This window comes from Manacus candei, unplaced genomic scaffold (genome assembly GCF_025592945.1).
Source record: "Manacus candei isolate 608988 ecotype Guabito, Panama unplaced genomic scaffold, ASM2559294v1 h1tg000148l, whole genome shotgun sequence".
NCBI lineage: Eukaryota > Metazoa > Chordata > Aves > Passeriformes > Pipridae > Manacus > Manacus candei.
The window spans coordinates 955,386-982,963 of NW_026138196.1; the positions used below are offsets into that span (position 1 = coordinate 955,386).

Genomic DNA, 27,578 nt, shown 5'->3' on the forward strand with positions numbered 1-27,578 from the left:
CCTCTGGAAGCTCCACAGGGAGCTCACATCACATGGAAGAGGAATTTTTTACACCCACAGATCACTAGGACAGAGGGAATGGTTTCCCACTGCCAGAAGGCAGGGTTAGGTGGGATTTAGGGAAGGAATTTTTGGCTGGGAGGGTGGTGAGGGGCTGGAATGGAATTCCCAGAGAATTCCCAAAGAAGCTGTGGCTGCCCCATCCCTGGAAGTGTCCAAGGCCAGGCTGGAGCAACCTGGGCTCGTGGAAGGTGGCCCTGCCCATGGCAGGGGGTTGGAAGACAATGATTTTTCAGCTCCCTTCCAACCCAAACCATTCTATGATTCCATGATCCCTTTCTTTCCAGGCTCGTGGCAGCAGAAGGAACTTATGATCCCTCCTGCAGCTGGGAGAGCAACTTATCCAAAGGCTTCTTTCTGAGCCAAGCCAATCAATCATAATTGCAGCTTAATCCAGACCCAGATTAAGAATATTAACTAAGTAATTTATTGGGATTTCTCATGTCCCAGCTTGCAGAGGCTTGGGATTAAGGCCTGGAGAAGCCATTCTTGGAGCCTGGGACAAGCTCAGACGAGCTCTTCCTAAGTCTTTATTTTGATTTGAATAATCACTGGACAAAAAACCATCCCTGTTAGGGCTAAAAAAGCAACTTTAGGAAGAGCCAGGCTGTGTGTTATCCCCTCATTCCCAGTGGGATACCCTGGATATGCGGCCACCTCCTTCCTGAGCCCACAGCAAGTGTCAGTTCTCCTTCACAGGGCACAAACCTGATAGCCTGGAGTTGGATCCTTCCTTGGAAGCCCTTCCCCTGCCCCTCCTTAGCCAGTCCTCGGGTTTATCCCAGGGATCCAATTTCTCCCGGGGTTAATTGTTTGCTTCCCTGGGATCACCGGCAGAGCTGCACTTCCAGGCACGTGGCACAGGGGGATGTCTCTCCAATTCGGGCTTGTTTTACATCAGGCTGAGCTTGGCTGAGGGACAAAATAAACGCAGGGAGCTCCTCAAACACATATTTTATCGATGCCAAACCACAGACACGCTCCTGTCTGCCTCTAAAACATGTTGGGAAAGGAAATTCATGAGTTCAGAGACAGACTCTGAACCACAGCAGTGACAACTCAAATGTTTTCTCATCCATTTCCTCTCAGACCGATAAAAAACATCCCACTTGGAAGTTTCTGGTCCATTTTTCCCTATTTTTTTTTCTTTTTTCATTTTTTTGTGACATCAGACCCTTCTGGGAAGAAGGCAAGAGGAGAGAGAACCCTCTGGAAAGCCTTCCCCTTGCTCTCCCTCAAACCCTCACGAGGCTTTTCCCACCTCTCAGCGTCTGCCAGATCCCACTGGTTTGTTTTCCAACCCCCCCCTTCCCCAGGGAGCAGATCCAGCAGGAGGAGTTTTCATCCCACCCACTCCTCTCTCGGCACCAGCTGGGATGAATCAGCCAAAAACTCATCTCTCTGCAGCTCCTCCGCGGGAAGAAGCCATCCCTGAGCAGATAAAAGAGCCCAGGACTGTCCTTCCCCCGAGGAACCCTCAATTCCAGCATGGAAAGAGCAATAACCTGGAATAATCAGCCTCCCTGGGAACCCAGGCTGGAATCCTGTAGGGATGAGTCTCCACCTGAGCTCACCAATGAAGTTCTAAGACCTAAACCCACCTTCTATCCCTCAAAAAAACCCTCAATTCCAGCATAGGAAGAGCAGGAACCTGGGATAATCAGCCCCCCTGGGAACCCAGGCTGGAATCCTGTAGGGATGAGCTCACCAATGAAGTTCTAAGACCTAAACCCACCTGGTATCCCACAAAAAACACCTCAATTCCAGCATGGGAACAGTGGGAACCTGGAATACTCAGCTCCCTGAGAACCCAGGCTGGGATCCTGCAGGGATGAGTCTCCACTTGAGCTCCTGAAGACCAAAAACCACCTGGTATCCCTCAAAAAAACCCTCAATTCCAGCCTGGGAATAGCAAAACCCAGGCTGGAATCCTGTAGGGATGAGCCTCCACCTGAGCTTGCCAAGACCTAAAACCACCTGGTATCCCTCAAAAAAACCCCTCAATTCCCAATGGAGGGATTTAAAAGACTTGGAAAAGCAGCACTTGGGGACTTGGTGTGATGGTGAACACGGCAGGGAATGGTTGGATTGGAGGAACTTAAAGGTGTTTTCCAAGCTAAAGAATTCCACGACTCAGATCATCCCCCAGGGAATGGTGTTTCCAAGGCCAGGCTATGGAAAGTGGCTCTGGGAAAGAGGAAGCACAGTTTTCATCCTTGAGGATCATGTGTTGGCCCCACAGCATTCCCAGGAAAGAGCACCATGGGGGAAGATTCCTGCTGTCCACGGCTCTGTCCCGGGGATTTATGTTCCCGTGGCTCCAGGATGCTGATGGAGAAGCACCAGGAAGGGATGGAGCCCCTCTGGAGCCTCCAGCTGCTCAAAGAACTTTCATGGGGAGAGACTTTGGACACCCTCAAACCATCCTTATATCGGGGCACCAGAGCTGGAGTTCTGCATCCAGCTCTGGGATCATCAGCACAAGGATCTGGAGCTGCTGGAGCAGGTCCCGAGGAGGCCACGGAGATGCTCCAAGGGCTGGAGCCCCTCTGCTCTGGAGCCAGGCTGGGAGAGATGGGAATGTTCACTTGGAGAAGAGAAGGCTCCAGGGAGACCTGAGAGTCCCTTCCCATCCCTAAAGGAGCTCCAGGAGAGCTGGAGAGGGATTTGGAACAAGGGATGGAGGGACAGGACACAGGGAATGGCTTCCCAGGGTTAAACTGGGAGTCAACAAATAACCCCCAAAATGTTGGGCTGGGAGAGGGATCCCACTCTCGGGGGTGTGTGGTGAGGACACCATCCTCCTCCACAGGGGCCTGAGCAGCTCTTCTCTCACATGATGTTCTAGAGACCTTTTTTCCTGTAGGAAATTCTAAAAAAAGAATTAATAAATCTACTGGTTGGGTGGGAACATCCACAGTGATACAGAGACATCCCCAGTGCTCATCCCACTGCATCTTGCTCCTCTTTTTCCTGCTCCTGGGAGACAGGAGCACTGGTTTTGTGGGGATTTAGCTGGAATTATGTCCTTATTTTAGAGAATCACGGAATGGTTTGGATTGAAAGGAACCTTAAAGTTCATCCAGTTCCAATCCCCTGTTACAGGCAGAGACACCTTCCACTGCCCCAGGCTGCTCCAAGTCCTGTCTAACCTGAACAGTTCCAGGGATGGGGCAGCCACAGCTTCTCTAAGCATCCATCTGGGATGGAATAAAAATTTTCCATCCCACTTCATGACAAATATTCAGTTTAACCTCTTTGGAAAGCCCGAAAGCACTTCAAGGTGGGCAGAAAACCATCTCCCATCCACTGGGACTGAACTGGTTCCTTGTGTCTCAGAGCTCCAGACCCCAACACAGGGCTCAAGGAACATCACCTCAGCAGAACCACACCCTTGACGAGCTCCAAAAACCCTCCAGTCACCAATTCCCAGAAAAACAAACCACTCCCAGTTTTAAAGAAATGCATTTAAAACCCCAAATTCCCAACCAAAACAGCGACAGCTTAAACACAAGAACACGTGGGAAGCACCAGGAGCTTTGCACTGGAGCGACCTGAACATCAGCCCTGAGGTGCCAGAAGGCTTTTGCTGCCAATCCAACAGCTTGTTCACACCTGGGAGGCGCTGGGATGTGGGAATGTTGCCAGGGACATGCTGGGATCACTTTTTTTTTTAGGTCTAAAACCAGCTAATTAGGTAAAAAGCAGCACGAGCGGTCGGTGCCGTCGGTCCCTGCAGCAGTTGGAATGTCATCCCAACACAGGAAGAGCTCCATGAAGGTTGTACCACCTCCTCCAGCACACTCAAGAGTCTGGCCCAGCATCATCTTTCCTTACTGCCTGTTTTCTAGGAAATGACCCATTCCCTAAATCCGTGCCCAGGCAGTTTAACTTTGTGCCCCAGAGAAACTGAGACAAAGCCAACTGAAGGAATTTGGGATAAAAAAACTGCCACATTCCCAAGTGAGATGTTCTCTCCCAGACCAAGATTCACCCACCTAGGGGTGGTTAAAGTACACTTGGCTCATGCCAAGGTGAATTTTATCCCCCTGCAACGTGAAGCTGCTTTTTAATCCAGGATCCTTCTCCTCCCTCCCACATTTTTTCATTTCACATCCTTGCACCTGCACAACTTTCTCCTCTCCTGGAGGCGAAAGGGCACAAAACCCCCTGAAATGTAGAACTCTGAGATTTTCCCCTCCCTCTCATTTCACCCCCAATCCAAGCCTGGGTCTGACAGAGCAGCTTAAACCTGTTCTGGCACTGTCACCGCCTCGTATTTCCCACCCAGCCAATTCAAAAAGGGCTCCAACCATATCAAGGAGACAGGATTAAACTAGAGCTTGTTTATCAGCACAGTTAAGGCTCTCATTTAATCTTCTTCACAAAGGAAAAAAAGAAAAACAAAATCCCAAGCACTTGGCAGCTCCGAGGATGAATCAGGAGCTCCCTCAAAGTCACTCAGGGCAAGGGTCACAATCAGCAAAACCCGCTCGAAAAGAAACCAGAGGTTTTCTTCTGTCTTTACAAAAAAGGCATCAGATTCTTCTCCTGGACAACCCCTCAGCCCCCTGTAGTAGCAGGGAAAAAATAAAAGAAGCTTTCCAGCAGCACCAGATGAAGGATTGAAGGTGGAAGCAGGCTCAGAACTCAAAGTCCTCGTTGGCCATGGCGATGGCCCAGGCGAACTTCTCCCTCTGGGTCTTGTTGTAGATCTTCTCGATGGGCACCCCAAACTTCTTGCACCTGTGAGGAGCACAAGACACGGGGTGTGTTTGGTACCTCCCACCTCAGGGAGATGTTCCAACACTCCCCAGGCCCAACGACCACCCCCCCCCCCCCCCCCCCCCCCCCCCCGAGTGCTCCAGGCTGGAGGGGCAGAGACCTGGAGATGCTGGTGGACATGAGCCAGGTGTGCCCAGGTGGCCAAGAAGGACAGTGGCACCTGGCTTGGATCAGAAATAACGTGACCAGCAGGAGCAGGGCAGGGATTGTCCCCCTGTGCTGGGCACTGGAGAGGCCACACTTCAAATCCTGGGGTGGGTTTTGGGCCTCTCGTGAGAAGGAAGACATTGAGGGGCTGGAGCGTGTCCAGGGAAGGGAATGGAGCTGGGGAAGGTCTGGAGAATAAATGAGGAGCAGCTGAGGGAGCTGGGGGGGTTCAGTATGGAGAAAAGGAGGCTCAGGGGGGACCTTCTGGATCTCTGCAACTCCCTGAGAGGAGGAAGGAGCTGGGGGGGGTCGGGCTCTGCTCCCAGGGAACAAGGGACAGGACAAGAGGAAACAGCCTCAAGATGCACCAGGGGAGGGTCAGTTTGGACATCAGGAGGAATTTCTTCATGGAAAGAGTCGTCAGGCATTGGAATGGGATGCCCAGGGAGGTTTGGAGTCCCCATCCCTGGAGGTGTCCAAGGAAGGCCTGGACGTGGCACTCAGTGCTCTGGGCTGGGGGACAAGGAGGGGGTGGATCACAGGTTGGATTTGATGATCTTGGAGGTCTTTTCCAACCTCAGTGATTCTGGGATTCTGTGATTCAGTGTCCTCCCCGCTCCAGGTGCAGCATCTCCAACCCAAGTTCCTTAAGCAAATAACTCACTGTTGAAGACTTGCCAAGTGACCCCCTCTCGCCCTAAATCCAGTTATTTGTATCAACTGGAAGCCATAATTTGGGATTCACTGTCATGCCCCATCCCTGGAAGTGTCCAAGGCCAGGTTGGACAGGGCTTGGAGCAACCTGGGACAGTGGAAGGTGCTCCTGCCCATGGCAGGGAGTTGGAACCGGGTGAGCTTCAAGGTCCCTTCCAACTCAAACCATTCCATGACTGCACATCCAAGATTTACCAAGCAATGCTAATCCTGGGATCCAGGTAATTGAGCTTGGAAGTGCCCAGAGCTATCTGCTTGTTCTCCTCCTTATCTGTGGCCTGGACATTCAGCCTGGCCAGCTGCTCCTCCAGCCTCTTCAGCAGCTTCTTCTTCTTCTCCACATTCCTGAGGGCACAGGAAGAAAAAACACAGAGGAAAGGCCTAAGCTTAGAAATATTCCAGAATGGAAGAATCAAAAGAATCTTGACTTATTTCTCCAGGACTTTGACCTGATGAGATGCTTTTTTTTTAATATAAAATAATATCATTCCCACCACCAAAGATGGGCAGACACAAAATCCAACATCCAGAGACCATCACCCTCAAAACCTTGGGATGGGTTACCTGGAGAAGCTGTGGCTGCCCCATCCCTGGAAGTGTTCCAGGCTGGGTTGGATGGTTCTTGGAGCAACCTGCTCTAGTGGAAGGAACCATCCACATGATCTAATACCATCTTCCAGACTTCCATGGGCCAAGAGGCACCTGATACCCCCCCACCATGGGCATTCCTGTTCTCCTGAACTGCCAGGAGGGTGTTGGACCAAACCATCCCCACCCACGGGCTCTCCGTGCGGAGAATCCCTCTGCAAGACAGGATTCCAAGGAAGAGCCACTCACGCTTCTGCTTTGGCATCTTTTGTGTCTTCCAATTCATCTTCAGCTTTTTTCAGCTCTTGCTGGGCTTCCTCCACCTGTTTCTTCTTGGCATCGATCTGGGAAGATGAAAAGAAAGTCAGACCACACGCCTGTCTTTCCTGGAGGTTTCAGCTGCCTCCCTTTTCCCCTTCCCACACCATTCCTTAATTTCTTACCAGCCCTACCCCAGTCCCAAAAACCTGTCCCTGCAGCACCTGCTGGGCTCAAGCATTTCTTCGAATCTTGCCAAGAGATTCCAGAAACACTTGGAGCTCCTAAATCCGTTCATCTTGTGCCACTGCCTGAGACCAACTGGTTTGTGACAGACCCAGTCCCTCAGGGGAGTGTGAGCAAAAGGTGAGGACAATTAAAAGTGGTAATCTGAGGCATTTCCAGAGCAGATCCATGAAGTTTCCAGCTGGTCCTCCTGCAGTCAGGACAGGAAAACCAGTTTCCCTACTCCTGAGCCAGCTGTGCCAGAGCCGTGGTGTCACAAAGAGCTTGGTTTGCAGGCACCAAGTGATGAAAAAAGACCAAAACCACAAAAACTCACCCAAATTCTGTGCCAAGTGAGCTTTACTCTGCATTTGATCCTGGATCTTATCCCATCCCTCTCCACCCTGGGCACTGATGGCTCTGCACTGATTAAGCTCCACTATTCCCACTTCATTCCCCAATGAGCTTGATCGACTTGATCTTTGGGCATCACCTTCTCCCCCCCATCCCAAAAATAAAACTCAGAGGGTGAGATCAGGCCTGAGGGCTCTCAGCTTGGTCTCTCTCTCACCTTGGTCTGCAGGATTTCCATGGATTTGGCAAAGGTTTTGGGCACGGACCTCTGATGGTTGCACAGCACGGCCACAGCGCGGTTGGCTCGGTTGTAGGAGAGGAGCTTCCCAGCAACGTTGTCCTCAGCTGGGAATAAATGAAAGCATCACTCAGGCTCTTTCCTGGGATTTAGGGAAGGCAGAACAACAGCAAGGCATTTGCCTTTCCCATCTTTTCTCCAGGGAGAGTGATAAGGGGTGTGGGAATTGGGGAAGGACAACCGAGCACCACAATCTGCCGCTGTGACTCATCACTCACGTGTCCCAGGAGGCAAAAATCGTGCAACCAACCAGCAAAACAAGGAAGGGAGAGACAAACAGTCCCACCTTGGCTCGAAATTAGTCAGAGTATTCCTGAGTTAACTATTTGTCACTGTGGTTCCCAACCTGCTGCCCCGGAAGTGCTGCAATCCCATAAGTTACGTCCCGCCCTACAAGGTGGTGCCAAGGGGGGGGGACGCAGTTCCTGGGACCCCAGTGGACATTTCTGAGCCCACTGGCCATGTGAAGCAGCTGGTGAGAGCCCAACCAGAGTGTAACTCACAGTTGGTGAGGGCCTTGAGCTGCTCCTGCAGGGTGATGGAGGCGTTGTAGGTCCTGAACACCTTGGCCGTCAAACCGTCCATCAGGTGCTGGAGATGTTTGTTCAGGAAGGTTGTCTGGGGGAAAGAAGACAGGACAAAGGCTAGGGAAACCTCACAGCAGGAACTGGGGTGACAGGACAAGGGGGAATGGCTTCAAGCTGAAAAGAGTAGGTTTAGATGGGATATTGGGAAGAAATTCTTCCCTGGAAAGGTGGGGAGCTCCTGGCACAGGTTGCCCAGAGAAGCTGTGAACCCTTAGTGAACTTAAGCTGTGAACTTAGTTTGGGATTCAGTATCATGCTCCAGCCCTGGAAGTGTTCCAGGCCAGCTTGGATGGTTCTTAGAGCAATCTGGGATAGTGAAAGGTGTCCCTGCTCATGGCTGGAGGTGGAATTGGGTGATCTTTAAGGTCCCTTCCAACCCAAACCATTCCATGATTCTATGAAAGAGAAAGAACAGAACAAGCAGAAGACAGGAAAATAAAGCTCTTGTTTTTCACACCTGCTCCTGCCTAAGAAACCAAATTAAAACCCATGAAATTCTGAAGTTCGTAGATCCACTGGTCGGGTCAGGCCACCATCTACCCAAAACTGGCACAAATTCCACCTAAATCCACAAAGAATCTCCCTGGAAGTCAACAATTTCTGCCCAGCCACGTCCAAGAAGACACATCTTGGTCTGTGGGGACACCGTTTAGTGCTGAGTGTGGTTAATGCTTGGACTAGATGATCTTGGAGGGCTTTTCCAACCTTAATGATTCTGTGATATCACCCAATATATGATCTCAGATCTGTTTGACATGTTGGGGCCGCCCAGGGACCCCAGAGCCCACCCTGAGGCTACACAGGGACCCCACAACCCCATCCTGGGGCTCCCTATGGACCCCACAGCCCAGGGTAGAAAAATCCCAAGGAGATGAATGAGGAGGATCAAAGGAGCAGAAATCCACCCCCTTAGAAGGGCCACGAGCAGAGATGCCACCAGAGCACAGAGAAGATGGAAAACATCTCAGAGAACCCCCCCAGGTCCTTCCAACGGTGATAGTGGTGTCTCTGAGGGTGGAATGACTAAAAGCAGGGAAAGGGGTGGCACTGAGCAGCACCAAAGGCTGGCATGGGGTGGTCCCAGCTTTGCTTCTCCCCCCTCTGGGCCACCAGTGCTGGTTGAGAAGATCTGAGGTGACAACTCACGGTGAGCCTGTCAAAGAGGTCATCAGAGGGGTCCTTATTCTTTGTGAACAGCTGCAGGTTCTTGAAGACCTAAAGAGGGGGGGGAAAGGATGGTCCTGGTCAGGGACAAGGTGGAATTGCTTCCAGACACCTCCCTCATCTCTGTCTCCTCATCCAGATGGACTCAGATCCACGCCCATCCTGCCACACCACCAACCTTCTCAACTCCAAGGGCTGCCCCTGGTGCCACACTGGTGCTGTGCCCCCAAACCTTTCCCACCTCTGACACTCCAGTTTTCCCCCCAAAACGCCATTAAAATCATCCATTCCACAGGTAAAGCATTTTCATACTTTTAAATATATAAATACTTACACATAAATATATAAATACACATTAAATATAAATTTATATTTATATAATTAAATCTAAATGAAGACATTTCAAGTTCTGGTGCCAGGCAGCCAACTGAGGATGCTCCAGAAAGAGCTTGGGACCTCTCCCCCCCCTCCAAAGAGGGGGGAATTCTCCTCTCCCCCCCCTCCAAAGAGGGGGGAATTCTCCTCTCCCCCCCCTCCAAAGAGGGGGGAATTCTCCTCTCCCCCCCCTCCAAAGAGGGGGGAATTCTCCTCTCCCCCCCCTCCAAAGAGGGGGGAATTCTCCTCTCCCCCCCCTCCAAAGAGGGGGGAATTCTCCTCTCCCCCCCCTCCAAAGAGGGGGGAATTCTCCTCTCCCCCCCCTCCAAAGAGGGGGGAATTCTCCTCTCCCCCCCTTCCAAAGAGGTGGCAATTCTCCTCTCCCCCCCCAAAAGAGGTGGCAATTCTCCTCTCCCCCCCTCAAAAGAGGTGGCAATTCTCCTCTCCCCCTCTCAAAAGAGGTGGCAATTCTCCTCTTCCCCTCAAAAGAGGTGGGAGCTTCTTCTCCCTCCCTCAAAAGACTTCGGGACCTTTCCTCTCCCCCCTCAAAAGATTCAAGGACCTTTTCTCCCTCAACAGAGGTGGGAACTTCTCCCTCCAAAGATCTCAGGACCTTCATGGTCCCTGGGGCAGAACAACTTGGAAAGCCCCCCCTCCTCTGAAGTTTCTCCCCGTTCTCTAGGACAGGGAGGTGGTTTTAAGGCACAAGAGGTGTCTCCACGACAGGTTTCGGATGCAGATTTTGGGACCGATGGACCCGGAGACCTGGCACTGCCCCCGCTCACCTGTTTCTCCACGGCCACCTTGTTGTAGTAGCGGATGGAATCCTTCCCAAGGAAGTCCAACTCCACCACGTGCTCCTGCCCGTCCAGCCGGGGGTGCAGCCGGATGTGTTCCACGCGCAGGGAGCAGCAGCCGACCGTGTCCGCCGTCTCCCCTTCCTCCTTCTCGTTCCCGGCTCTCAGGGCCAGCTAGAAGGGAGACAGGGAGTCACCCACCCCCATCCCACCTCGATTCCCCCTTTCCAAGGTTATTAAAGTGGATGTGAACACACAGGGGAAGAGAATCATGGAATGGTTTGGGTTGGAAGGGACTTCAAAAATCATCTCGTTGCAACCCTCTGCCGTGGGCAGGGACACCTTCCACTACTGTGGGTTCCTCATCCCTGGAAGTGTTCAAGACCAGATTGGGTTAAAGCCTCATCCAACCTGGTCTTGAACACTTCCCTGTTCCAGAGCCTCATGGACAGCTCTCTCAGGGTGGTGTCTCACTGGAACCCTGGTGGAAATCAAACAGCAGCTGCCTCCAGCAGGAGAAACCCTAAAATATCTCCCCTCCAGACAAAGGTTCTTCATCTTCCCAGTGGGGATTTTGCCACCAGACGGAGACACAAGTGCAGGTGAAGCCCAGGAAGGACAGCACAGCTCCTGCTCTGCTCACAACTGCACCCTCAGGGAATAGTGGGAATCACCATCCATGGTCACACCCCATCCAGGCTGGACGGGCACTGGAGCAACCTGGTCCAGTGGAAGGTGTCCCTGCCCGTGACAAGAGGTTGGAACTGGATGATCTCAAAGGTCCCTTCCAACCCAAACCATTCCACGATCCCATAATCGCTGCCAAGATTCCTCACATAGAGTACTTGGAATCACCAAAAAAACAACTCCAGGGCGGGGTGGATCAGGCAATTCCCAACTTCCACATGGATGGGGGACCCGGGGACTGGGGTGAGGCTGTGGGTACCTTATCAATGAAGTAGAGGGCCACTGCTCTTTGCCTGTTCTTCATCTCCTTGGATTTCCAATCCGCTCGGTACCGAGCCCGGATTTCATGGACGACGTCCTTCAAGCGCCGAGCAACCTCATACTTCTGCCAGTCCTTCTCCCCCTGGAAAGGGAGGCCAACACATTCTTCAATCCATGTCCCACCTTTATTCAACCCCTTCCAGTCTAACCCTGCTCTGGGAACACCTCCAGCATCTAAATCCTGCTCCAATCCTGCTGTTTCCTTAGGAAATAAAGGGAGGTCAAGACATTTTTCACTGTGCCCCACCTTTATTCCACCCCTTCCAGTCTAACCCTGTTTTGGAAACACTTCCAGCTTCTAAATTCTGCTCAGAGCTCGTTGTTTTCTCAAGGAAAAATCCACAAAGTGGAAGAACTGGAGCAGAAGCAGCTCATCCAAGGTTTCTGTGCCCTCTGCTGGCTGAGCTGGATTTGGGATCGTGGCCAAGTCGAGGTGTTCTCCACCAGGAGTGCCCAGCAAGGAGCCAAAGTGGTCAAACACTGCGTGGCCACGGCCACCACTGCCTGGACACCACCAGGAAGGGACACAACACTCCCTGGGCTTTGCCCAGCTGGGATTCAGTGCCCTCATTTACTTGGAACACTGGAAAAAGCCTTAAATCTCCTTTGCTTTCTTCCCATGGCACTATAGACCATGATCCCACTTTTCCCCATGAGTGAACTCCACCCCATGGACTCTGGTCTCTGTGGACCCTCCTAGCTCATGCCAGGCTTCCAACAGCCTTCCCTGGACACACATGAGGAATGTGGCACAGGCAATATTGGAATGTTGGCTTTGCCAGCAGCAATCCTTCCCTGGAATAGGATTAATGCTTAACAACCACCTGTCCTTCTCCTCTCACCACCCAACGACACACAGATTCCTTTAGTTCACTCTGGTTTTTCTTTCGGGAAAGGTGGAAAAAAAACCCGGATTTTTGGTGCTGTGCCACATCTCTGCTTTCCCTGATCTTTCCACCACCATTCCAACCTTCAGCTTGGAGCTGGGGTTCAGCATGATGTACTTCAGGGTGTTCTGGATGTTCTCTGTCCACGAGGCCAACCAGGTCACCGTGTTGTCAAAGCGAACCTCCTTCCACTTGTGACCTTCTGGGGGCTCGGGAATCTTGGAATCCCTGTGGGAAGAACGGGATTAAAGCCCTGAGACCGTGAAGGAGATGGGGCTTCAGCTCAATTTCAGCGAGCCAAGGACGGTCACCACATCACCACAGAGTCCACCCAAAACTGCTCCACAGCATGGAATTGTTAAGGTTGGAAAAGTCCTTCAAGATCAGGAAGTTCAACCATTAAACCAGCACTTCCAGGTCCACCAATAAACCGTGTCCCCAAGTGCCACATCTACACATCTTTCAAATCCCTTCAGGGCTGGGGACTCCACCACCACCCTGAGCAGCCTTTTCTAGTGCCTGACAATCCTTTCTGGGAAGAGGTTTTCCCTCACATCCAACCTAAACCTCTCTCCTGGGACAACTTAAGTGATAGGACAAGAGGAAATGGTCTCATCTGGGAGAAGAGACCAACCCCCACCTGTCCACCCCTTTCTTTCAGGGAGCTGTAGAGAGAAATAAGGTCCATCCTGAGCCTCCTTTTCTCCAAGCTGAGCCCCCCCCAAGCTCCCTCAGCCACTCCTGGTGCTCCAGACCCTTCCCACCATCAGGTCTTTTATCATTTGGATGCTGAAGACAAAGGAGAACTTTCTGGAGGGGAATGTTTTGAATCAAAGTCTTCAAATGGGTGGTTTAAGACCAACCCAACTCATCTAATTTAGCACTTAGAGAAGACTCTTAACCCAGTCACTGCCTTCCTCCCTCCTCCAAGGACGATCCTGGTGCTTCCAGGCAGCGTGAGGGGTCCAAAAAATTAGGAGGGACGGAAATTAAGAGGAGCACAGAGTTGTCCCTTCTTCCAAGAGGCAGCAAGAGAACCACGGGTTGTTTATGGTTGATTTTGGATGAACCAGTGGGAGATGGAGCTGCTTGAGCAGCTTCCTGGCCACTGGAGATCCACAGAGGAATTCTGGAGGTGACCAAAGAGCTCCAGCAAGTCCTCAGGGCATGGAAAGCAGGGATTGCAGGAGATGGTGAAATCCCAGGATCCTGCTCCTCCCGGTCCCAAAACCGGCTCCAGGAGCTCATGGCAACTCACCTGCTGCAGTTGATGACCACATCTTCTGGCATGATCCTCTTCTTCAGCATCCCCATTTTGGGGTGGTCGCCACGGCCACGGAACAGCCCCGGTGGCTCCGTTTTGAAATTGCCGATCTTCTCGCGGTGCCCATCCAGGATGCAGTAGCCATATTCCTCCTGGATCTTGTCTGCCTCCTCCTTCAGCTTCTGAAAGAAGCACCAGGACACCAAAAAAAAAATAAAAAATCATGGAATGGTTGGAGTTGGAAGGGACCTCCAAATTTATCTCAGTCTTATTCCACCTCCCTGCCCTGGGCAAGGACACCTTCCACTAGCCCAGGTTGCTCCAAGCCCCATCCAACCTGGCCTTGGAGACTTCCAGGGATGGGGCAGCCACAGCTTCTCTGGGCAACTTGTGCCAGTGTCCCACCACCCTCCCAGTAAGGAATTTCTTCCCAACATCTAATCTAAACCTACTCTCATCCCACAGGATGAGTTTTAACCCCCATGGCTCGTGTTTACCCAACACCACCCCCCTTTCCCTGGAGAAAAGGAAGGCTGGGAAGGCAGAGCTCAGAGGGTGGGAGAAGGAGGCAACTCCATTCCCAAAAGGTGGTTCATCTCCATCCACTCTGCAAACCTTCCCAGTGATGCTGATGGAACAACCCCGAGGGCCACCAGTCCCTCAGCAAGGTCCACCATCCTCTGGATAGAGCAGGACCCAAAACCACGCTCCAAGGATGGTTGGCAGGTTGGAAAACCATGGAAAGGGCAGGACCTGCTGATAAAATTCACGAAGAGGAGGATGATGGTCATGGAGACAGAGCTGCTCCAAAGAGGTCCCAGGGCCTTCCAGCAGGAAAAAATGACAAGCAGGAGCCCAAACAACCCAAAGCTGGACCCCAAAACACCGTTATCCAGTCCCAGATGTCACAGGGATGAGTCCTGACCTGCTTCTCCTCCTTGGGGAGCGCTTTCCGTGCCTCACTTTTGTCCACAAAGTACTTGTGGATCTCACTGAAGTCACACTTGGCCAGCTCCTGGATTATCTCCTGCTCCTCTGAGGTCATCTCCTGGGGAAAAGGTGGGATGGGCTGGATAAAGCTGGGAGACCAAACTAACCTCACACAGTTTGTGCCTCTCCTTCCCAGAAAAGGGAACAGAGACCCATATTCCAGCTCTTTGGAAAAAAATCAGGAGGCACAGCCACATCCAGCTTCCACAGAGGGAGGTCTGGATGACCTTTAGATTCAACCAACACCCAGAGAAACAAAATGCAGCCAAAGCTGGGGTGGAACAACCTCTGACATGGAAAAAAAATCCCCAAAAAACCACTGCAGGAACTTCAGGGACTGCAGAAGGTGCACAAAAGGTATTTGGGGGGGGGGTGTAAATGCACCCTAGCAGGGCTTTTGGTTTTATTTAGGATCATGAGGTTGTTCCTTCAAGCCCCCAAACATTTGGGAAGCTGTTTGAAAGATCCAGCACCTCCTCCCATCACCAAAACTCGGGGGGAGCACAAGTGAAGCCCTCAAAGATGCTGCAGGCAGCAAATCCCAGCCCAAATTCCCTCCAAACCAAGGAAACAAATCAGAATTCAGGATTTCATAGTTATAAATAAGCCATAAAAGGCTCTCATTCCCTCCCATCCCACACCATGGACTGATGATGGATATCAAGGAAGCCTTCCCAGGGATGTACCTTCCTCCAGTCGTGGAAGAAGTTGTTCTGGAAGATCTCCTTGGTCGTGTATTCGTGGTCGAGCATTTTGGCATAAAATGTGGCGATTTCCTCCGTGGCCAAGCTCAGCTTCAGGGGTTTTCCTGGGAAAAGAGAGGACCTTCAGCATCAGTTAAGGGAACAGCCCAATCCCAGAGTCCTTTGGAGACTCCTCACATTCCACACTCCACCAAAACAGGGACAAAGGGGGAGGAGAGTCACTGGCAGGAGCTCAGCGCCTCCTGCTCCAGGATCAACATCCACAGCTCTTGGCACAGTGGGATGTTCCTGAATGCCACCAATTCCAGGAGGCAGGATCCTCCTTGGAGAGGTTTCACCTCATCCACACAGATAGAACAACCACGGGATGCTCCAAGTTGAAGTTTGTAAAAGACATAAGAGGCAAGAGCCTCTCCTGGTTGTCCAATGGATCCAAGAATCATGGAATAGTTTGGGTTGCAAGGGATTTTCAGTTCCAAAACCCCTGCCATGGGCAGGGACACCTTCCACTAGTCCAGGTTGCTCCAAGTCCTGTCCAACCGGGCCTTGGACACTTCCAGGGATGGGACAGGCACAGCTTCTCTGGGCAGAATCTGGGATCAGTTCTCTTGGGGGTTCTCCGGGTCTGGGATCGGTTCCAGGGGCTTCTCCGGGCCTGGGATCAGTCCCTGGAGGTGCCAAAGCCACCACCCTCTCCTGAGCTCTTCGCCCAGAGAAACACACTGAAACCAAGGAAGAACATCTTGGCTCATCCTAAGAATTCCTTGGAAACAGCCTTCCGAGGCAAGCTGGAGGAAAAGGAACCTGCAGAGATCCAGGGGATGGTCCAATCCCACCTGGACCACCGGGGTTTGGGGTTCCTGGACTGCAGGTCATGGGGAGTCACAGCCTCAGAGCAGCCCCATGACAACCCACAGGCACCACGTGGTCCCTTCCGTGATCTCCTCCTACTTGGGGTTGTTGTCTGTCCACAAACACTTTTCCATCCAGGAATGGTGATAACTTTTAAGGAAACGAGCCAAGATCAAAGATTCCAGGCCAAAGCCACCGGCCCCGATCCACACGGCACACAGGTGGATCTCCAACAACTTCAGAGGTCACAGAGAAGGTTCAAACCCTGCCAGGGATCCTCCTGAGAGATCCAAAAAGTCTCTGACAGCCCCATGGATGTCCCAGCAGTGCCCTCTGGTGTCTCCAGACACCTCATTCCCCAAAATTGGCCTTTTTCCTACTGGAAAAAAGGCACAGGAAGGCCCAGGGATGGAGCTGAGGAGCACCAAGACCCCCAGGGAATGCGGTCCCCTCCCATCTCCAGCACCCCTTTGGCCAAGCCCCAGGTTGCTCCTCCTTGCCTGGATCCACCAGAAATGAGTTCAGGGATGAAGCTGAGAGCAGGGAGAAGACATTCCAGCAGAAATGGGAGGAAAACAAGGACAGCAGAGCTCTGGATCTGTCCTGGATCAGCCCCTTGGCGACGCCGGAGTTGCTGTGAGTGATCCTTGGTGACCTTGGGGACACCAGGAGCCACGAGCAGGAGCTCAGAGCACCTCAACCAAAGCCTTCCAGATTTCACAGGACGAGTCACTGAGGCCATGGGACAGGAAAATCCTGGTTTTCCAGCCAGGATGAGCTTCAACTCATCCTTAAAACTCAACCCCAAAACGCACCTTAACGAGATAAAAAACGGTTCCTCAGGGAAAAAAAACAACCACCAGGATCAACTCCTGAATAACCCCAGAACTCCTTCCCCCTCCAGCTCCAAGCAATGCCTGCAGGCTTTATCCCATGGGATATTCCTATTCCATACAGCAGAAGACACCAGCTGTTTTTCCAGGGAAGAGACAACCCCAGGTGCCATCCCGAGGCAGACGTACCGGCGTAATAAAAGCGAACGTCTTCGGGAAGGGGCTCGTAAAGGGGGGCAAAGTAGGGGCCCCTGTGCTCCAACTGCGTCCACTTGACTCCATCTTCCTTCTTCTCCTCTTCCCACCTGGGAGAAGACACAAAGGGGGGAACGGTGAGAACATCCTAAACCCCCGGGGTGAAGTTCCAGACCCCAAGTTGGCCCAAACTCCAGGTGAAATCCCGTTTTCTCCGCTCCCGCCTCGGTTTTCCCGTTGTTTGAGATGAGGGAAGCTGCAAAGGAATCCAGGGAAAGGTGTTTTGAGGAAGGGGGGGGTGATATTGGAGGGATTCAGGAGAGTGAAGGGACCCCAAAGATCATCTCATTCCATGGGAAGAGACACCTTCCACTATCCCAGGTCGCTCCAAGCCCCACCCAATCCATCCTGAAGAATTCCAGGGATGAGGCAGCCACTGCTTCCTCTGGAAAACCCGGAGCTGTTCCTCAGGATCATTCAGAACTTGGATTTTGATGCAAATAAGATTTGAACACATCTCCCCCCTCAGCCAGAAGAAACAGGATTTTCAAGTCCCGTTTTCCGAGTCTCGGCTGGAGATTCAAAATCAATCAATCAATTAATTAATTAATTAATCAAATATAAAAGTTAAAAAGTGTCAGAACAACCTGAAAAAAAAATCAGAAAAGTATGAAAAGGGGAAAAAAAAAAGGTCAGGGATAAAAGAAGAGGTACAGCACAGAATGAGGCACTGGCCCTTTAATTCCAGCATCTCCAAGGGAAAAAAAAGCCAAGGATTGCTGGGAAAACACGGGCTGAGAGAGAGAAATTCCCGTTTCTTGCTCAGGAGGCGGCCCCGGAAGCATTTGGGATTTTTCTCCTTTCCCCTGGAAACGTGGAGGAACAGATGGGTTGTAGGAAAAGGTGGATTTTGTCAGAAAAACACGGGGGGAAAGAAGGATATTAAGGAAAAATCAATGAGTTATAGGAATTTTGGATGGGAAATAAATGGGGAATAAATCCAGTGTGGCAAAAGGTGGATTTTCACCACAAAAATACAGGGAAAATACAAGATATTAAGGAAAAAAAATCAATGAGCTACAGGAATTTTAGATGGGAAATGTGGAGGGATAAATCCAGTGTGGGAAAAGGTGGATTTTGGAAGCAAAAACACAGGGAAAATAAAAATATTAAGGAAAAAACAATGAGTTGCAGGAATTTTACTGGGAAATGTAGAGGAATAAATCCAGTGTGGGAAAAGGTGGATTTTGGAAATAAAAACACAGGGAAAATAAAAATATTAAGGAAAAATCAACAAGCTACAGGAATTTGGGATGGGAAACATGGAGGAATAAATCCAAATGCAAAGAAATCCAATTCCAAAAAGTGCATTTTCCAAGAAAAACACGGGGGGGGGAGGAAGATTTTTAACATATTTTACTTTTAGTTTTCTATATTATTATTTATTTTTATTTTCTATATTTTATATAGATTGTTTATATATTTTTCTATATTTTTATAATACATAATATTATAATATAATTATAACACATTATATTATATGTATACAAATATAATTATATACTACTTACAAATATTCTATTTTATATAGTATTATATATTACTTATATTGTATAAATATCAAATAATGTAATATTAAATATTTTATAAAATAGTTTACATTAATGTTTAATAACATTATCTAGTGTATACAAATATAAATATAATTATATTTATGTTTTTATTTTTTATATAGTTACCTTTATTTTTATTTATTATATATTTCTAGTTTCATATTTGTATCTTTCTATCTATTTATTATTATTTATTTAATATTTATTTAATATTTATCTTTATGTTTATTATTTATTTTATATTTTTATTTATTTATTATATTTATATCAAATAATACACATATTAAATATGTATTAAATATTAATATAAAATATTATACAGAACATATATATTATATACAAATATAAATATGATTCTATTTCTATTTATTTTTATGGTTTTATTATATATTTTATTTAAAATGCGTCTCTATATTTATTTTTATTTATTTAGTATATATTTATTGTTTAGTTATTTCATATTTGTATCTTCATAATATATCTTTAATTATTATATATTATTTATTTTATATTTGTATATTCATTTTTATTTATTTATTATATATTTATTATTTATTTTATATTTTGTATTTATATTTATTAGTTATTTTTATTTGTATATTTATTTTTTTATATTTTTTATTTCTATTTTTATATATAATATATATTATATTTATATTTTATTATATAATTTGGGCAAATTATTTCCTTGCACCAACTCCAAGCATCTCCCTTCCCTGGCTGGACAGTAGAAAAGGCATTTCTGGAGAAATAACTAAAACCAACTATTAAATAAATACCTTAAATAATAAATTATAAAGAAATAGCTTCAATTTTGCAGACACTGTTGGGTTTTCTCTCTCAGCCCCTTCGTCCTGCCAAGAGTGACGAGTTCAGGGTTTCAGAAAATCCAGCAAAAGAGGTAAAAAATGGCAACAAAATTCAATTTTCACACTTTTGCCCCAAGAAATAAAACTAAAAATTCAATTTTCAGTTTTACCTTAAGAAATAAAACTAAAATTGAATTTTCACACCTTTACCCAAAGAAATAAAACTCAAATTCAATTTTCACACTTTTGGCCTTAGAAAGAAAACCAAAAACTCAGTTTTCAGTTTTAGCCCAAGAAAGAAAACCAAAAATTCAATTTTCACACTTTTGCCCTAAAAAATAAAACTCAAAATTCCATTTTCACACTTTTACCCAAAGAAATATAACTACAATTGAATTTCCACACTTTTAGCCCTTAGAAATAAAACCAAAAATTCCATTTTCAGTTTTACCCCAAGAAATAAAACTCAAATTCAATTTTCACACTTTTGCCCAAAGAAATAAAACTAAAACTGAATTTTCAGTTTTATCCCAAAGAAATAAAACTAAAAATTCAATTTTCAACCTTTACCCAAAGAAATAAAGTTCAAAATTCAATTTTCAGTTTTACCCAAAGAAATAAAACAAAAAATTCAATTTTCACGCTTTTGCCCTAAAAAATAAAACTCAAAAATCCATTTTCACCCTTTTACCCAAAGAACTCAAACCAAAGCCCCCCCAAAGCATCCGGGTCGGCTCTTCCCGAGGGGCCAAAAGCACACGGAATATTTACCATTTCCACTTGTTTTCCACCTCTTTTCCCTCCTCTTTCCGCGCCTTTTTGTTGTTCTTTTCTCCTCCTCCTTCCTTGGATTTCCTTTTCCTGCTTTTCCCTGGAGTCTCCTCCTCTTCCCTCTTCTTCTCCTCCTTCTCTTGCTCTTCCCCTTCCAGCTTTTTCTTCCTGCTTTTCTTCTTTTTCTCTTTCTCTGGCCCATCTCCCTTCCCTTCCTCCTCCTCCTTTTCCTGCTCCATCCCCGTGCTCTGTGTCTCTCCCAACTTTTCCTCCTCCTTTACTCCTTTTCCATCCCCACTTCCCTTTCCCACCTCATCTTTTCCCTCCATTTCACCTCCCGCTCCTTCCTCTCTTTCCTCCTCCTCCTCCATCTTTTCCACCTCTTGCTCCTTTTCCTCTTCCAACACTTTTTCCTTCTTTATTCCCTTTTTTCCCACCTTTTCCGCCCCCTCAACTTTCCCCTTCTTGTGTTTCTTCACTTTTCCCATCTCCTGGTTTTCTCTCCCATCCCCCTGTCCCTGAAATCCGTTGCTTTTCCCTCTTTTGGCTCTTCCCTGTTCCCCTTCCCAATTCCTGCCCCCATCACTTTCCTCCTCCTCCTCAATTCCCTCCATCCCATTCCCAAATTTATCCTTCTTCCTCCCTCTTTTCCTCTTCGATCCCTTTTCCTGCTCTTTCTTTTCTTCTTGTTTCTTCTCTCGTCCTTTTTTGCTTTTCAGGACTTGGGAATCCCATTCCTTTTGTGGGACAGGGGGATCCAGCTCCTTCTCTTCATCCATCTCCAAATTCCCAGGATCTCCAGAGGGGGAGGAAATCCCACCAGCAACACCATCACTTGGCTTTGGGATCTGTGGGAAGCAGCCAGAAGGGAAGGAATGTTGAGGTTGGGAAAAGAGAGAGGTTATCCCAAAGCCCAGGAGTGGCTGAGGGATGTATTCCATGCAGGATCAGGTCCAGGGAATGTCATTCCCCCCAGATTTCCTACCCCAATTCCATTCTGGCTCTCCAAGAGCTGCTGTCCCACTGCAGGTCCTGCTTCCCGGGGTTTATCCTGGGACCTACAACGAAATTCCAGCCACTCCTCACCACCTTGGGGAGCACCAGCTCCACCTCTTCCATCCAAAATTAGGGAATTGCTCCCAAACAAGTCCTTGTTTCTCCTCCAGGGAAGCTCCACAGGTGGTGTGGCACATGGAGATATCCCAAAGAAGCAGTGGATTTTATCCACATTTTATCCCACACGGATTTGGTGGGATGAGGAAGCTCAAAAAAAGCAGGACCACGAGGTCTCCAGACCAAATGGGTGACATTCCAAGGGAATATTCCCAGAGAAACCTCAGGGGAAAAGTTTACAAGGTTTGGGAGCACCAACAGCACATGGGACAGGCGGGATCAGGTTGGATATCATGGATACAGCGGAGGAGGAGATGGGACTGCTGGGATTGTGGGGACAAGCTCCTTCATCCCAAGGCAGCCTGAGGATGGGAAGGGGGGGACAGGGGGGGACAGGGGGGGACAGGGGGGGACAGGGGGGGACAGGGGGGGACAGGGGGGGACAGGGGGGGACAGGGGGGGACAGGGGGGGACAGGGGGGGACAGGGGGGGACAGAACTTCACAACAATCTGCAGGACAAGGAGTGTCCAAATCCACAATTCCTTCCATCCACAATATGGGTGGGGAACATGGGAATGTTTCCCTGCTCAGCACAGAGATCACTGGAATTTCTGTGGGACTTGAGAAAGATTACAAATCACAACCTGTCCCTATAAAATAACTCCTCCCAAGGTTTCTCTGAGCCAGGCAGGGAATTGGGAACATCATCTTGGAGCTGCTCCTGTTCCCCCCCAAAAAAAAATCCAAGCAAAATAGGAAGGAAGGAGTAGCAAGCACAGCCTAAACCAAGCCTACATCTCCCCAGGGTGGATTTAAGATGGATATTGGGAAAATTCTTCACTGGAAGGGTGGGTAAGCAGTGGAATGGGCTGCCCAGGGAAGTGCTGGAATCACCATCCCTCCTGGAAGTGTCCAGGAAACATAAACGTGGCACTTGGGGATGTGGGATAGTGGTTGGACTTGATGATCTTGGATGTCTTTTCCAACCTTAATGATTCCATGAGGGTTGAGGTGATGGTGTCCCCTGGTCCCACATGGAAATCTGGGGTCTTTTCCAACCTCTGTGATTCCAGGCTGGAGGTGACTGTGCCTCCATGTCCACATGGAAACTTGTTTCTGTCCCTTTGGGGTCACTGTCACTTCCCAAGAAAGTTCTCCCTGCTGGACAAGGCTGGAGCTGAGCTCAGCCCATGGATCAGCCCCATTCCCTGCCTCTCCCAGCTGGATAAGGCTGGAGCTGAGCTCAGCCCATGGATCAGCCCCATTCCCTGCCTTTCCCAGCTCCTGGCACCCCTCAGCAGGACCATTTTGGAAGCACAGCCCTGATCCTACCCAGGAAAGAGCTGGAAAACCACATTCCTGCTCCCAAGGAAGAGGCTCAACAGAAGGGATGGGATGGCTCTCCTGGAATTCCAGGGGAGCCCAAACAGAAGAGCCACAAATTCCTGCTTTTATCCAAAACATCCCACACAGTATCTACAAGAGACAGTGGAGGGTTTGGCCCTTTTCTCCAAATTACTTTAGGCTGATCCTTAATTACCTTAATGTGGGACAACATGGGGCACAGGAATTTTTGGGATGGAAACAAAGCTCCCAAGGAAAAAAAACACCAAACCAGGAGCCAGATGCTTTTTCCAGCTGGAATGCACGTCAGACCATCCCCACTAAATTCATTAGGGAAAAATATCCCAGGAAAACAAGCTCAGCCCTTCCAATCTCATTAACAGATCCATGACTCAGGAGGCAAAGTCCTTCCTACCACCTTTTGGGATCAGCTCTTTATTCCAGAGGTCTCATTAGAGGCCTCTCAGTGGGCATTTTGAAGAGGCAAGAGAGGATTAACCTGCTTAGGCCCAGCTTTAGTCTGAGTTCAGCTTCTTATCTCCGCCCAGATCTAGCGCAGGGAGAGGGAAGGAACAGCCTTTTCCCAGGATTTGGGAGGCTGGTTGTTCCCACCTCTCCGTTCCTGGAGGTGTTTGCAGCTGAGCAATCCCACCCTGCTGACTCAGGGAGCTTGGATGGGGCAGGACCTTCCCTCTCCACCCTCAAATCCCAGGATTGGGCCTTAAATCCCCCTCAGGATGTTTTTGGAAAGGTGTCCCTGGTGAAGCTGCTCAGCGGAGGCACCAACTGCTGGTTTTGGTGGCCCAGGGCTGTGCAACCCCACAAAAAAAAAAAAGAAGAAAAAGGACAAAGTTCCCAATTCTCTGGGTAAAAATCATCCCAAAAGTGACTCAACTCACCCTGAAGAGTCTTGAAGCTCCACAGATGGCCCTTGGGGGAGGGTTCCTTTGGTCTCCTCCTGGAATATATTGGGAAAGGTGACCTGGAACAGGTATCCCAAGAGCAGCATCGTTCCCAAAAATCACCCAGCCCCTCACCCTGCAACCGTTTTCCCCTTCCTTGGCCTCCTTGGCTGGAAACCAGGAGCCAAAACCATCCAAGATTTTCCAAGCTTTGAGGTTTTTCTGGGGTTAGGAAATCCCTGCCTTCCTTCCAACACCACCATTAAAGTATTTTATGGAGTAAAAACCCGAAAGCTCTACCCCTCCCCAACCACCTGCTCCTTGGATGCACTGCTGGGATAGAATTCCAGGACTAACAGGAATGGGATGGTTCCAAAATAAAGATGCATCAAGTGCCAGCTTGGCACTTAGGAGGGGAAATCACCTTTGTAGTAGATGGCAAGAGGGAAAAAGGGGTGGGGACAAAGCCACAGGGTGGGAAACACAAGAAAGGGACAAAATAGAGGGAAAACTGGGATAGAACCTGGAAAAAAATGAGCTCAGAGGGGACACAAACCCTAAAATCTGCCCCTTGGAGGCCACCAGGAATCTTATTTTAATATCTGCACACTTGTTCTCAAAGCTGAAACCAGATTTTTTTCTGCTCCTGACCACACCAGACACCCTGAAACCCATCCCAAGCTCCTCCAACCCTCTCCAAGCATCCAGGCTCTCCTTAGAAATTCCGCCTTCCCGAGTTTCTCTTTCAAAGGAAACCAAAACCACAGAGGGATTTTTCTTGAAAGCAGCTGCTGGGTGAACTCATTAAAGGGGGAATCAAAACCTCAGTTAATTAGAGGTTGGTTAGGACAACGTAAACTTTCGTTCCCTGGGAATATTCCTGCTCTGGGATTCACAATCCTACAGCTGCTGGCAGGAGTCACGGCGGGAAATTCAGGAACGTGTAGCCACGACCTTCCAAAGGAAATCCTGCCTGTGGATTCCTGATGTTTGCACCAGGAACAGCAGGACACGGATCACAGGCCCCCCCGGGGGGGTTTTTCCAGGCTGTGGTTCCAGTTTTATCCCACCAGGAAAGAGTTTGCTGACATTTTAGATCCTTTTTGGAAAAAAAGCCTCTCTGCTGGTTTTCCACAAGAGGACAAATGGGAATTGTTAATGTGGGCAAAGCAAAACGTTGTAGGAATTAGCCAGGATCAGCCAAAAATCATGGAATGGTTTGGGTTGGAAGGAACCTTAAAGATTATCCAAATCCAACCTCCTGCCATGGGCAGGGACACTTCCCACTATCCCAGGTTGCTCCAAGCTCTGTCCAACCTGGCCTTGGACACTTCCAGGGATGGGGCAGGAAGCCCAAACCCCTCAGGAAAGATGCTGCAGGATGAGACCAATCCCAGCATCATGCTTGGGAAGTGACAGAGTCCCCTGTGTCCCGGTGCTCCCAGGAAAACACCAAAACGTGACTGATCCAACCCCCACGGCCACACAGGGAATTTACTCCTTAATTTAATTCCAGATGCTCCAAAAACAAGGGCTTTCCCACATCCTCAGGCTGTAGGACACCACCATCACAGATCCCTTGGGAACAAACCACGGGAGTGCTCCCAAATCCTTCAGCTCCAAGACCACCACATACCGAGCCCGGGGCAGCTCCTTCCTCAGCTTGGATCCCATTCCACGGGCTCGAGCCAAGACCTTTCCCTCCTGCAGCCTCCTGCTTTAGGGAGCTTCTTGGACACGGAGGAGACAGAAGGAAAACATGATTTTTAGGATCATGGAATGGTTTGGGTTGGAAGGGACCTTCGAGATCATCTCATTCCATGGGCAGGGACACCTCCCACTGGCCCGGGTTGCTCCAACCTGGCCTTGGACACTTCCAGGGATGGGGCAGCCACAGCTTCTCTGAGAATTCCATCCCAGCCCCCCCACCCCCCTCCCAGGGAAGAATTCCTTCCCAAAATCCAACTTAAACCCTCCCTCCTTCACCTTAAGCCCATCTCCCCTTGTCCTGTCACTCCATGCTCTTATTTCTCCCATTCTGATGATCCAGGCAGCACAAGGGAAGCAGAGCTGGATGTGGCATTCCCATGGGATGATCCCAGATGGAGGGAGCAGAGCCCTGGAGATCCCATCTCCTCCCTGGGGGGAGTTCCAAGGACTCACCTGCTGATGACGTTCTCCTGCAGGGGCTTCTCCTCGACCTCTGGTGGTTTCTTCTTCTTCTTCCCTTTCCCCCCTTTTCCTACAGGGAACTTTGCACCAGGATGGAGCAGCGTGAGGGAGAAGGAAGTTCATGCCATAGGGTTGTTGTTTTGTTTTTTTTTTTCCCCATCCATAAAACTTTTGGGACAGTCACCAAGGTCACCCCAGCAGGGAGAAAGAGGTACCTGCACTGAACATTCCGGCTCCTTCTTCCCAATCTTTGTCCTGAGTTCCTTTGGCACCTCCTGCCCTTTCTCCAACTCCTTCTTTCGCTTCCTGAGGACAAGGAAAAACTGATCCCGCTGAAGCCAAGCAGGGAATACCCACAGCAAACCCTTTAGTGGGGAAAATAATCCATGGTGTGATCCCACACTGCCCAACCCTGATATCCAGAAGCACCAAAAAAGGGCTCCCAAAAGGAAATTTAGAGGGATTTCTCTGCTTGATCCCTTAAGGCCTGAAATTCCCAGGAAATCCAGAGTGATCATGTAATGCTGGAGCCCCCCAAAATCCCCTGCCACGCCCCATGGGACCCACCTGCTGCTCTTTTTCATCCCACTATCCCTTGAGACTCCCATGGCTCCCTCATCCAGCAGTTCTTGGGAATGTTAAGGCAGAGTCCTCAAGGATGTCACTGCAACAACAGGGAGAAACCCCAGGGCTGGTAGAATCCCAAATTTTCTCCTGGAGTAAACCCCAAGAGCTCAACCCCAAAGGGTCAAGCTCAGCTTTAATAAGGACCCAAAGAGACCAAGAAACAGCAAATCCTTGAGTTCAGCCCCTGAGCTGCTCTGGGAGGTGGGAAAAATAAAATTCCTGCTAAAAACAAACAAACAAACAAACAAGGGAAATCCCCCCTAAAACGTGAATTTCAGGAGGAATTCCCAGCTCCTACTACACTGGAAAATAATTCAGCAGAGCAGAGAGACCCCTCAGCTCTCACCTCCCTTTCCTCGTGGCTGCAACATCCAGACCCTCCCAAATCCCTGCTCCCCATGGAAACCCAGAGGATGGAGGAAATAAGGCTCATATTAAACATCCAGCAGGTCCCAATCCATAGAAAACCTCCCCAGCTGAGGAAAAAAATGGGATTTCTCAACAAAAAAAAGAGCCAAAGCACCGTGAAACATCAGCTGAACTTTTCAAGGACTAGAAAACACTTGGAAAACTTCCATGTTTTCCCAGACTTTGTTGTACCAGGAGCACACAGAGCTGCTGGTGGGACCAAGTTCTTCCCCCAAACCTACCCAGAGTAGGGGAGACCTCACCCAGTCGCCTCCCCGAGGGAAATTCCCTCCTCCAGGAAGTTTACTTAAAGCCCCCCCCCCCCCCCCCCGAGCCTGATGGGAGGTTCCCAGCCCAAAATGCACCCTGGGAAAGGAAGTTTTAGCCCCAAATTTGGGGAGAGCCCCTTAAGCAACAGTGAGGAGACCCCGAGGGGGGAATACTTTGCACCCTCAGGTGGAGGATGGGGCCAAATATATGGATTTAAAAACAATTTAGGAAAACCCACCTTGCAGGAGATCCCCCCTTCTTCAATCACAGAATTAAATTATTCCCAAATCCAGCTGCTTTTCATCCATCATGTTGGATTTAGAGGGGTCTCAGAGCCCAAACAGTGGGTGCAGAGCCCAGATCCCATAGGACAGTGATTCCTGCTGCCTTCATCCTGAAGCCCTTCCCAGGGCTCCTCTCCAGCCCTATTCATGGGATGAGTCCATTGCTTCCACCTGCCCGT

At 49.3% G+C, this 27,578-nt stretch overlaps 1 protein-coding gene across 7 annotated transcripts; it reads right to left on the reverse strand.

Moving 5' to 3' along the window:
- Window positions 1–4,419: 4,419 nt before the first annotated feature.
- On the reverse strand, window positions 4,420–27,169 carry TOP1MT (DNA topoisomerase I mitochondrial). 7 transcript variants are annotated; one of them, XM_051771950.1, is made up of 21 exons: window positions 27,088–27,169; window positions 26,378–26,474; window positions 26,026–26,116; window positions 25,802–25,890; window positions 25,275–25,365; window positions 23,636–23,694; window positions 21,264–21,336; window positions 20,279–21,126; window positions 17,080–17,195; window positions 15,188–15,309; window positions 14,437–14,559; window positions 13,506–13,693; window positions 12,331–12,475; window positions 11,299–11,442; window positions 10,341–10,526; window positions 9,163–9,231; window positions 7,933–8,047; window positions 7,349–7,476; window positions 6,544–6,638; window positions 5,902–6,051; window positions 4,420–4,806 (listed from the first exon to the last, which is right to left on the reverse strand). In XM_051771950.1, the coding sequence occupies exons 2-21, from the start codon at window positions 26,416–26,418 to the stop codon at window positions 4,704–4,706; spliced, it is 2,976 nt and encodes a 991-aa protein (XP_051627910.1). In that variant the 5' UTR covers window positions 26,419–26,474; window positions 27,088–27,169; the 3' UTR covers window positions 4,420–4,703. The 7 variants fall into 7 exon arrangements, with proteins under 7 accessions (XP_051627910.1, XP_051627908.1, XP_051627914.1 ...); XM_051771948.1 differs by having other exon boundaries at window positions 25,275–25,368; XM_051771954.1 differs by lacking the exons at window positions 17,080–17,195; window positions 20,279–21,126; window positions 21,264–21,336; ... (4 more) ...; window positions 26,378–26,474; window positions 27,088–27,169 and adding an exon at window positions 16,558–17,070.
- Between the last annotated feature and the right edge of the window lie 409 nt (window positions 27,170–27,578).

What these genes read in the sequence shown, in the direction of transcription:
- TOP1MT (XM_051771948.1), bottom strand. Translation starts at nt 26,418, where the DNA reads ATGGGAGTCTCAAGGGATAGTGGGATGAAAAAGAGCAGCAG. An exon ending in AGCCGGAATGTTCAGTGCAG is followed by an intron (nt 25,891 to 26,025) that starts GTACCTCTTTCT and finishes CCTGGTGCAAAG; the next exon opens with TTCCCTGTAGGAAAAGGGGG. An exon ending in CCCTCTACTTCATTGATAAG is followed by an intron (nt 10,527 to 11,298) that starts GTACCCACAGCC and finishes TCTCCCTTCTAG; the next exon opens with CTGGCCCTGAGAGCCGGGAA.